The sequence below is a fragment of the Abrus precatorius genome, unplaced genomic scaffold, assembly GCF_003935025.1.
Source record: "Abrus precatorius isolate BTA unplaced genomic scaffold, Abrus_2018 Scaffold5, whole genome shotgun sequence".
Taxonomy (NCBI): Eukaryota; Viridiplantae; Streptophyta; class Magnoliopsida; order Fabales; family Fabaceae; genus Abrus; species Abrus precatorius.
In genome coordinates this window covers 22,971,005-22,983,550 of record NW_020874395.1, presented here as the reverse complement: position 1 = coordinate 22,983,550, position 12,546 = coordinate 22,971,005, and the positions used below count along the sequence as shown (strand labels likewise).

The 12,546-nt window shown below is 35.9% G+C and overlaps 1 protein-coding gene across 1 annotated transcript; it reads right to left on the bottom strand.

Annotated features, from left to right (window-relative positions):
* Positions 1-413: 413 nt before the first annotated feature.
* LOC113867418 (uncharacterized oxidoreductase At4g09670-like) lies at positions 414-12,040 on the bottom strand. Its single transcript, XM_027502734.1, has 2 exons — positions 11,532-12,040; positions 414-1,316 (listed from the first exon to the last, which is right to left on the bottom strand). Exons 1-2 carry the CDS (start codon positions 11,994-11,996, stop codon positions 696-698), a joined length of 1,086 nt encoding a protein of 361 aa, XP_027358535.1. The 5' UTR covers positions 11,997-12,040; the 3' UTR covers positions 414-695.
* Positions 12,041-12,546: the final 506 nt, after the last annotated feature.

Genomic DNA, 12,546 nt, shown 5'->3' with positions numbered 1-12,546 from the left:
ACATTCATGTGCTTGTTAGAAGCTATCTGTGACCAGAAGAAAAAACATATTACATTGCTTAGGAACGTTAAACATCCAATAATACAATTCAGCTAAAAGAAATTAAACAAAATAAAGCACAAAAGCAAAAAATAAAATACTGAGAATGTAATGGAGAACTCGACATGTACTTAACAACTTAACTAGCCATATAACCAGTTCAGCTACATAAATGACACCATTAAACTTGATAAAAAAAATAAACTTATAAATATTTTTCCTCAAAAAATTAGTGTAATATTGTTTACACCACTACAAAAAAAAATAAAAAAATTACTAGAGATGATGCTTTTAGGTGTCTCTTTCACATTGGAATTATATTTTTGTCATACACGTATATGAAAAATATAAAAGTAAAAGATAAAGATAATGATAAACAATGTCAACTTTGGTGATTCATATATTAAACTATAAAATTATTCCCATCATCACTATAGAAAACCAGTAAGGAAGTTGTTAGAACTAGTAATTCAGTTCATTCAGTGTCACCATCCTTGAAGAACTTAAAAGATATTCGGTTTTGTAAAGACTACAGACCCTGTATCCCTCCTCCAAGTACAGTGCAAGAGTGAATTGCTAAATATTACAAATTAATAACAAAAGATTTTTATTTCGCAAGCACGGATGGTACCAAGCCACAGAAACAGTACTTAACCTCACTCCTGAATCTGAACAGGTTCAAAACCCCTCTCAATTGAAGCCTTCACAGCATCCAATACCAGTTGAGTTTTCCTACTAATTGTTGGCCACTTCTTCTCAGGTTTCGAGTTGTTGGAATTGATATCTGCCACCAAACGGGCAAACTCTCTTACCATAAGGACCTCCTGCGGGGTTTCATTTTTTATTATATGCGTGCTTGGTTGTGAACCCCACTTTGTCACAAGGTCATCAAAGCCTGATTCTGAAGCTGCATAAAATGTGGCCTCCTTCTCCTCATAAGGGATAATGAAGTCATGCACGTGAAGAGTTCCTTTTGTACCAACAGCAGTTATATCCATTGTCAAGTTGGACAAGAAGGAGCAATAGAAGGTTGCTACTTTCCCATCTTCCCAGTATATAGTAGCCCCACAAGACAATATCACCCCAGCTTGATTAAGCTCAGGCTTGGGCGAGGCTAACACAGTTTTAGGTAGTTCGTAGTTGGCAGCCCACAGGATTGCCCTAATACAATACCACCCTTCATCACCAAGAGAGCCAAGGGAATCAAGGTCTGGTTTCACACGAATGTCATTCTCAAGGAAATCGGCATCAGCAGCAAATGTAAAACAGGTGTGAATCTGTACAAGTCAGAAACGAACAGAGTATCAATGTAGAACATGAATGCAAAATACTGCATATCCTCTCCAATATTTTTACACGGCCAAGAGGCTAAGCAGCCTGAGTAATGCATTTTAACTAGTCTTTTCATTTAACGACTGCTATTTAAAGACCAAATCTTATGCACTATTACGTGGCATGCATCAGCAAAGATGTGAAGAAGCTTTTTATTTGGTTACAGGACTCATAAAATTAACTATCACAAATTTCATGAAGAAAATTAAAGAAACAGAACAATCCTTAAATGTAGACGGTCAACAAATTAAAAGAATTAGTATAATTAGAGCGAGCCAGAATGAGGAAGCAAATCAGGTTTAGATGAAAAAGTAAAACAGAGAAGGTATTAAATATCCAATTTAAAAAAAATTCAAAATAATTAACTGACCCATAGTTCTACTGCTTTGATTTTTATACCTACTTTCACCTTAGAATGGCTGGGGACAAAATTTGTTTGTAGCTCTGTATTATTGACTCTTAATTTTGAACCTGAATTATATTTAGGCCCTCTTTGGGTAAATTTTCCAAGAAGTCCTTATAGGAGAAAAAAATGGGTATAAAAAATAAATAAAACTTCTCTCATAAGTTATAAACAACTTATATTTTGCTATTTTTTTAAATGTTCTGAAAAGCTCTCTCATTTAGCTTATCTAAAATTTGAAGTTATAAGTTATTTTTAACTTGTGAGAAAAGTTTTATTCAGTTTTTATACCAAGTTTTTCTTCTACAAGGACTTCTCTACAATATCACCCAAACAAGACCTTAATATTCAAATCTCATGTATGGTCACAATACAGTTTAATTTTATGTTCACTAAATAATTTTTCTTTGCCTGAGCATGAAACTAATTTGGCACGTTGTACTCTTTAAGTTAAGGCCCAAACGGCCATGATTTCAACAAATAGACCATGAAGATGCACCAAAGGATACAAAATAGGCAAGCAATTACATGTTTCAACGAAAAGTGAAGTGGCAATCAAAAGACAATGAGAACACACAAAAAGGCTCTATTGTGACTAACTACATTTCAAAAGGTATACTTATCTTGATCACTCCCTACAAGTAAAGCAGAAGTCAAGATGAATCAGATTTAAGTAATGGAGTTGAAATTAAACCTAAACTTTTACTGTTTCAAAAAACTGACATAATAAAAATGAGAAAATTAAATACAAACTTCCCCAATTTAAACTTATATCTTTTGTTATAGACCCACTCACCCAAAGCTTGCGGCAAAAACTAATGAATGCCTGCTATAGATCACACACTCCTAACAAAAATGCATACACCCATTTAACTTGTATCAAAATTCAAATTTTCTTTGGGAGAGCGCAAGGATGAAAACAAAAGCTTGAAATGTTAAATGAAAGCTTATATTATATGAGAAGTGCTAGTAACACACTCCTAGTTATTGCCTAAAATTTATTAAAAACTACGAAAGTAAAAGAGAATCATTAAATTAGGAGTGAGACTGATAGGTTCAACACAAAACGAGGAGTTAATGACAAAAGACAAAGAGGGCAACGAGAAAGGGGGCTTAGGCATCTTTCTTACCTTGAATTGACGGATAGGAAGCAGAAAAGGCTTTGTTCATGGTTGTCAAAATCATGCTCCAACTTGTTGAAGCATACTATTCAATGTGTCGCAAGTTTCCCAATCAGTTGTGTGCCACTGTAACTCACAAATCTGCTTGGAACAGACTAAATTGTCATTCCAGAGCCTTGAATCATTAAAATAGTGCACCAAAAATTTATCAAATTGAGCTCCACATATGGGTCGGGTTGTGTGACCCATTATGCTAAAAAAAGCCATTTTTAATACTCTGTGAACCCAAAACTATGCAATTCAGCCAGAAAGAAATGTTCAACTCTGTGACTCTGTTCCCCCTCATATTCAACACTAAGCATCTTTCACTCATTTTCATCGCTAGTTTAGGGTTTTTGTGTTATTAATTTCTATCTTTGAGTTGTTGCACTGCTGCACCTGTATTCTCTTCCTTCTCTTTTCTTCTCCAGTTGTCCATTGTTGTGTGCAGCAGTTCTTTAGTGTTGTTTGTTGAAGTCACAATTAAACTATTATTTAGTATATATTTAAACCTTTTAGAGACTCTTTTAACTTTAATTTGTTTGATTTATTAGTTAAATATATAAAATAATTAATGTTTATGATTTTTACCTATATCATAAGTGAATTGAACTAATTTATACATTTTCATTGTTTATAGCACCAATTGGAATGAAAATTATGCTTGAAGAAGTCAAGAAGCACAGAGTCCAAGTGCTAGAAATTTCACTCTAGGTGTTCCAATGCCCAAAGTGTCTCAACACCAAGAAGTGGGTGTTCCAACGCCCAACAGCAGAAAGGCCAAAGTGTAGCAGACAACTGAACATTCAAATGCCCAGTAATGGGCAATTCAACGCTAGACAACAAACACATCAAGAAGTGTTTTTGAGCTGTGAGCATTCCAACACCCAATAATGGGATTTCCAATGCTAGAGAACCTGCAAAATTGCTGTTAGAAGACTTTCAAGTGTTTCAACGCTCATTCCAGTGTCTCAATGTCTAGCATGACTCCAAACTCTATCAATAGATGTCACTACTAAGGCCATTTTTAATATATAGAGTTCATTTTAGCAAATTTTAATTTCTGATTTTGTGTTTAAGAATTTCTCACTTCTTTTCTTTCAGTTTTCCTTTTATTTCTTAGAAATTTTGAAGATTTGTTTGTCTCAGAAACTTTATTATTTCTTTTATCTTTGTTTTGTTTTGTTTACTATCAATATGTGGGGCTAGTTTATTTTAGATCATCATAGGATGAATTTCCATTTGAATCTTCTATATTATCAATAAAATCTCATTCTTATTTTTCTCTTCTTTTGCAATTGATTGAATTGTTCTGATTTTAATGTTTTCTCTAGTTTGGCCAACTATAGGATGATTTTAGACTTAATTTTACGATTGAAAGATTGGTTATGAAGTCTGAAGTGAATGATTTAACAAAGTTGTTGTGATGTTGAGAAATTCACTCAATGATTCTACGGTCTTTTCAAGTTCTTGAACTATAATGCATGTTTTAATCTGGTTCGCCTAAGAATTAGGGAATTTTGGTTGATTTTGTAGGGAGTCGTCATCCAAAATATTGGAGTTGATTCTAAACTAGAGAACTCGATCTTTTTGGCTTGAGAATGAAGTATATAGGATAACTTTCAGTATAGTAGAGGAAAATAGAAATGATTTCAGTTCTAATTACTTTTGTTAATTGATTTTCTGTGAATTCTCTGTCTTGTTTCTATTTTTGTTCATGTAATTACAAAACACCAAAAATATTTTACTTCATATCTCCTTAAATTCTGCATAGCATGATATTCCTCGACATTACAAGCTTAGATAGAAGATCAAAAAGGACCTATTGGTAGTTTGACCCAATTCTCGTAGGAATGATACAAATATACTCATTAAAACAATTGGAGCACTTGTTAAGACTTATTTGCAGATAAGCAACAACACTGTTCTTGCAAAAAAAACAAGTTTGGGGGTGTTGGCTGCATTATAACTACTATTTTGTTTTACTCTTTAGTTTTATGCATTTATTTTGTTTAGTCAAAATTTATTTTATGTGACTTATGTTAAGACCTTATGAATCTTTATTATAAGTTTTATTAAATGTCTGTTGTGGTTTAAGGGGTATATTTCTGATTTATTCTATTTTTTTGCATGTATATGTGTGTTTAAATAGAATTCAGCATTTTAGTTAACTCCCGTGAGTCAAGTTACAATTCATCACTCCTACAATTCAACATCCCTCCACCATTCCAACCTTGAAAATCAATTTTGGCAACCTTGTTCATTAGTGTGTAGGCCCTATTATCCCTTACATCAATGTTCATACAAGCGGTTATGGGTATCTTTGGTTGATGAGGGTGATGGAGATAATGATGAGGAGTTTTTGGCAATAGAGACAAGGGAAGGTGATGGAGTGGATGGAGAGTATACCATGATCAGTTCAAGAACTTTATGTATTAAAATGGAGTAATAGCCCAAAAATGTGAAATTGAGATGAGAAATAAGGGGGCTACCTATTAATATTGGTGGATAGTGAGCTACTCAATTTCATCTCCAAGTCACTGGTGGCAGCAATGGGATGGCCTACAAAGAGAACCAAATGTACAAAAATTCTATTAAAATATTGCTATTAAGATGAGGTCAATGGAGTGTGTATAGGAATAAAGGTGGACATGAATCATGAAGAATTTTCAGTGGATGCTTATTTGTTTGATTTGGATGGGATTGACATGGTACTTGGCATATCTTGGTTGGCTTCATTGAGAGAAATGATAATAGATTGGAGGAAACAAGTGATCAAGTTTCAAATGACCCTTAACCCCAAGTTTCAAATATGGACAGTCTTCAATTTCATGTTTTTGGTTGTACTACCTTTGTCCACATTCATTGTCACCATCGTCAGACTTTTAACTGCATTTTCAAAGGGTATGATCCAAACAAAAAAGATAAATGTTATAATCTTCAAAACCACCAAGTCTATGTCTCTATGGATGTTCCCTTCACTAATACAAAGTCTTTTTACTCTACTCCTCAGCTTCAATGAGAGAATAGCTATTGAAGTCTCACATTGACTAAATAAGAGCTTATAAATGTTACAACAATCCTCACTTTACAAGGTAGCTTTTGGGGTTGACTCAGACTTGAAGCCAAAATTCAAAAGTAACCCAAAAGTATAGTCCATTGATTTTCATGAGTCCTCAGAATCTGGTATTGTATATCTCAATTTGTACCATCTAAATATCTCAATTTGCACCAGAGTTTTATCTAAGCCACAAATTTTGTCAATATCCCCAAGTCAAAAAAGAGATTTGAAGAATGAAAAATTGGTTTAAAGTCATGAATGAAGATATGAGCCCATTAGAGAAAATTGCAACTTGGTAGTAGTAGAAAAACCTAAAAGCAAGAAAGTAGTTGGTTATAGATGAATATATACCATCAAATATTGGTTAGATGGTCCACTTGATTGATACAATGTAAGGCTAGTTGCAAAAGGATAAACCCAAACTCGTGGAATTAAATATGAGCAGACATTTGCACCTATGATAAAAATGAATACTGTTAGGATTATCTTTTCACTAGCGGCATATTTTAGCTGAAGTTTACACCAATTCAACATTAAAAATGCTTTTGGCATGCAGGTAAATGAAGGCCCTATATGGGCTTCAACAATCTCCCCACGCTTTGTTCAAAAAATTCAGTCAAGTTATGGAGTCCTTGAGATACATAGACAAAGCTAGAGTGATCATATATTTGTTATAAAACACTCACAAAATGGGTAACCATTTTGCTAGTTTTCGTGAATTCTATGATCATTATAAGTGACAATGATATCGAGAAACAATGTTTAAAGAACAAGCTAGCAACTCAATTTGAAATGAAGGACTTGAGAAAGCTGAAGTACTTTCTTAGTATTGAGGTTTCCTACTCCAACAAAACATCTTTATTTCTCAAAGGAAGTATGTTCGAGACCTTCATAAGAAGACTAGTAAGCGTTGCAAAGCCACTGGAGCATCCATAAAGCAAAGATTATCAAATCAAGAGTAAGGAAGAGAGCCACCAACCATAGATAAGGCTCAATATTAGAGATTTGTGGGAAAGGTTATTTATCTATTCCGTACTAGGTTAGGCATTGCTTATGCAATAGGCATAATTACCCAATTCATGCATGACACACAAGATACAGTTTCAAGCAATAAATAAAATTCAAGTATCAGAACAGAAGTTCTAGACGAGCGTCGTTCTTTGAGAAAGGGATATGAATTGTATTATTAATGAAGAAGAAAATACTAAAGAATCAATTTTGCAATATCCAGATCAAAGCTCCTACAAAGCTTCGCACCCTTGCCCACTATTAACAAGAAAAAAAAGAAGGTAGAACTGACTCATTCTCTCTCTTCTCTCCACTATATGAAACTTTGCGTGTAAATCTTCTTTATCTCTCTAATTCCCATTCTGCCTAGTCATATTTTTCCTACTATATGTTTTCCAAATCCAAGGCCCATGACTGAGTTAGATTGGACTTGTCCACTTAGGTTCATGGGACCTAACATTGCGACCCTCATCAATTGAAGCTTTGTCTTCAAGGCAAATAATATCTGGAAATTGTGAGAGCATCTTCCCAAGTAGCATCTTCAGCAAGCTGCTCTTTCCACTTGATTAACCAATATGAAATAACACTTCAATTTTTTTCTCTAATAATACTAATTCTGACCTTAGAAAGCAGATTAGTGAAATTTTGGGCATTAAGTCCACTAGTCAATTTGGCAAATATTTAGGCATTCGTATTAATTTCCACAAACCATCTAAGACCCAGTTTTCCTTTTTGATTGATAAATCAGGAAGAAACTCTCCATTTGGAAGATGAAAACTTTCTCTCTAACTAGTAGAGTTGTTTTGGCTCAATCATGCCTCATGAGTATCCTCTTATGTAACACAAACTACTATCATCCCTGCTGCTGTGTGTGAGGAAATTAATAATCTTTGTAAGAAGTTCATTTGGGGATCCCTAGGCACTAGGAAATGCCACCTTATTGGCTGGAATAAAATTTGTAAACCAAAGAGTGAAGGGGGTTTAGATTTCAGAAATCATACCATGCTTAATAAAGCCTACATTATGAAATTATGTTGAAGGCTTTACACATCCCCTTGTGATCTATGGGTTCAGGTCCTATGTGAGAAATATAAATTTTCTATTAGTTAAGACCTAGCACTTAGGCTTAATAACAGGGCTTCTCCCCTCTGGAGAAGCATTTTATCAGCTTGGTCTCTATTTTTTAGGGGTCTCAATTGGGGATTAGGAAATGGCCTTTTGGTTAGGTTTTGGATGGATAAATGGGTTCCTAGTTGTCTGAACCTGAGATCCCACTCCTTGCACCCTGTCCCTGAGAGGGATTTGGAAATCCCTATGACCTTTTTCTCTGACAATGGCAATTGGGATTAGAATAAACTTCATTCCCTGCTTCCTGAACACATCTGTGAGGAAATTGCCAAAGTTCAGCCTCCTAATCTATCTAGAGGGCAAGATTCAATCTTCTAGGCCTTATCTAGTAATGGTTACTTCTCCATCAAATCAGCATATTAATTAATCTCTCAGAATCTTCACCCTTCAACCCTTGGCACTGATGTTTTTGAACATGTTTGGAAATGGGACGACCCCCCCTAAAGTGGCTTTTTTCCTTTGAAAAATCTCCCATGGTAGGTTACTCACTAATGAAGAGAGAGTAAAGAGAGGAATGACTGGCCCATCTATACTCAGGTAATTGAAGAAAAAGAAAATGATATTTTATTGATTATGATAGGAATCAGGATTACAAGAATCCCTCAGAGCCAAAGCTCCTCTCAGAGAATGTTATTCTCCTCTCCTAAGTCTAGCCGAAAAATTCCCCCTCCATTCCTCAAACTAACATTTAAATAAAGAACAATAAAACAAACCTAATCTGATAACAGAATATCCTAACTGACTTATTCAAATTCAAAACTTAATCTAATACCAGAATATTCTGACTAACTGATTCAAATTCAAAACAGCATTCTAATAACAGACTTCCTAATTATTGGCTTTCTTCCTACGAGAGTAAACCCGCCACACAGTGGGCCTTGTAGGGCTTGTATTCCAAAGGCCTTCATTGCTGTTTTGGGTCCCATCAATACCACCCCCTGAACTTCCACTCTTGTCCTCAGGAGTGAATGAAGGAAACTGATTTTTGATGATAGTCACGTTATTGGGGCCTCACTTTCCTCTTCTTCCACCAGCAGAGTCACGACAACACCACCCTTTCCTTGCTCCTCTCCTTCATCTAAGAGGATTAACCTCAACGATTTTTCGGGGCATTGATGGCGAGGGCCGAATTTCTCTCCACAGCGGAAACAAAGACCTTTGTTTTTACGATCCATCAACTCCTCCAAAGGAAGGTGTCTTACACCACGAGATCGCCCCCCTGTTTGTTTGGGAAATGCGCATGAAATTTCCTTTTGAATTTAGATCTCCCGAGGAACCCAAGGGGCCCCGTCATTGAGTTTCCTGCCTGCAAATTCTCTCCAACCTTGAGGTTGTCACGGACAAAGGGTGTGATACTTCGATCCCTATTAAATGGTTGATTCCCCAACGGAGTAGGTGCATAATAGCCCCTGTTCTTTGCTTCCGACGCTTTTAACCTTCCATCAGCGACCAGATCTTCCTCCACCCAGCGGGCAATGCATATCACGGCTGTCCAGGAGGTTGGGGACAGCAACCACACCTTTCTTCGGATTTCTGGCCGCAGATCATTCATAAAGAAGCCCAAAAAATGAGCATCCGATAATAGTGATGACACCTGCGACGCAAGGATTTCAAAGGATTCTATGTCCTCAACCGAACCGGTTTGCTTAACCGCAACCAACTCTTCAATGGGATTGTCAAGCCTCCCGACCCCAAATCTTGTTACCATGGACCTCTTCAAGCACTCCCACGTTGCATTGTCTTCTTCATCCCGCCATAGATTAAACCAATGGATAGTATTACCATCCATGCTCAACTTTGAGAGGCGGATTTTCATCTCCTCCGAAGTTCCATGGGCATCGAAGTAAGTTTTAGCCCTGCAAATCCACCCAACGGGGTCAACCCCGTCAAATTGAGGCAGTTCTACCTTCTTGATTGAAGCTCGGTAATTGTCCTCGTCATTGGGTACAGCTTTGGGAGGATGCAAATTTAGATTCGGACCCTCCTCGTTTCTGGTTTGGAATAACCTTTGTATGTCCTCCAAGAGCTTCGCATCTCTTTCTTTCATCTCCTCTCTCATCAGCGCTCGATAGTCCGCAAAGGCGGTCTCCATACTCTGAATTCTTGCCTCTAATGCCTCCATGCTCTCCACTGATCTTGTATGCATGAAAAGGTGATCCGGCAGGTTGGACCAATTGTTAGGGTCCAAAATCTATACTCAAATAATTGAAGAAAAAGAAAAGGATATTTTATTGATTATGATAAGAATCAGGATTACAAAAATCCCCCAGAGCCAAAGCTCCTCTCAGATAATTTTATTCTTCTCTCCTAAGTCTAGCCGAAAAACTCCCCTCCATTCCTCAAACTAACATTTAAATAAAGAACAATAAAACAAACCTAATCTGATAAGAAAATATCCTAACTGACTTATTCAAATTCAAAACCTAATCTAATAACAGAATATCTTGACTGACTGATTCAAATTCAAAACAGCATTCTAATAATTTTAAATAAAGAACAATAAAACAAACCTAATCTAATAACAGAATATCCTAACTGACTTATTCAAATTCAAAATCTAATCTAATAACAGAATATCCTGACTGACTGATTCAAATTCAAAACAGCATTCTAATAACAGAATAATAACAGACTTCCTAATTATTGGCTTTCTTCCTACAAGAGTAAACCCACCACATAGTGGGCCTTGTATTCCAAAGGCCTTCATTGCTGTTTTGGGTCCCATCAAAGGGCAGCCTAGTGGCGGGTTTCTACAATTTCTTGCCTTCCTACTCCACTCTGAAAGCTGAACTTTGGGACATTTATCATGGTATCCAGCTAATTCTCCAGCAGAATGACCAACAAACTTGCTGGATTGAAAAATAATCCCACAAAGAGCTTAGAAGCATCCATTCCATTCCTAATGTTTCTCATCCTTTGTATCATGTAATTTGTAACGTCAGAGATAGTATTAAACTGGTTAATTCTATTAGATTGGGTCATATATTTAGGAAAGCCAACCAATGTGCTGATAGATTAACAAAAATTGGCTTGGAATCTCTTTCTCCCTTAGCTAGCTTTGATCAAGCCCCTAGTGATTTGCTTCCCTCTTTGTGTTTGGACATTTATCGTAGCAGAACCCCTAGGTCCACTCCCTAATTTGTTTTATTTGTTTGGCTTTTAGCCCCATAAACAGCAAAAAAAAAAGTAAAAAAAATAAAAATAAATATATATATATATATATATATAAACTAATTAATAAATAAATGCTAATCATTAATTAATTCACTTGCACATGAAAATGGCTAATAAAATTAGAAAAGTGCCAAAAGCTCCTTACAATGAAAAAATTAACCGAGCGCAATCAATATCGAATTTAAAAATTAATTTAAAAGAAAATGTATTTAATAATGGCTCGTACCGATTTGAGCTGGCCAAAACGGTGGGCATCGGAGAGGAACTCCCTCATCGAAGCAGTGCGGGGATGGTGTATCCACATGGTACCGTCCATGAGCTGCACTCCATTGGATTCGCACGCTTCAACTATCTGGTCAAACTCAGCAGCATTTAGAGCCACAGGCTTCTCCAACAGTACGTGCTTCTTCTTGCGAGCTGCCAGCACCGCCCACCGCACGTGCAGGCTCGTGGGGAGCGGCATGTAAACTGCATCAACGTCAGGGTCATCAAGAACAGCCTCGTACGAACCGTAGACCTTGGCACCGTCAGGGAAGCCGTTAGCCGCGGCGAATCTTCGGGCTTTGTCGAGGGAGCGGCTTCCGACGGCATAAAGTGTTGCGTTGGGAGCGAGCGCGATGGCGCGTGAAATCTTGCGGGCTATATCGGCGCATCCAATCATGCCGAATCGGATTGTTGGTGATTCCGTCATTTTAGGGGAGAGTTTGGCAATGCCAGGGAGGAAACGGAATGTTTGGCTGTTTCTTTTCTCTAACGCGAAACGTTTTTAAGGTGAAGCAGTGGTTTCAGTGTAGGGAACAATGATGTGCCTTATACGAGACACATGGGAAGATATAATTGTGAAAGGAAAAAACTTACATTATCTGCTTTTATTTTTTATTTGTTCAGAGCTATTTATCGTGTTTATTATTTTAATAAAATATTTATATTTAATATTATAAAAAATTATTAAAATAAAATTTCAATTAAAATTAAAATTAAAATATAACATAATTATACCTTAAAGTTATACATAATTTTTCTTTATTTTAATATAATGAGATTGATCAAAATGTAACGTTGTTCTTTTAATTTTTTCTTAATGCATATATTTTTTCTTATCCTGTGAAACACAATTCTCCTATGTACATAAGAAATATACGAAGAATTAACAATTGAATTAGATATCTCATAATAAAAGAATTTTTTTCATACAAATTGATAAATATAAAATATTGTATTACATAATATAAAAATACAAA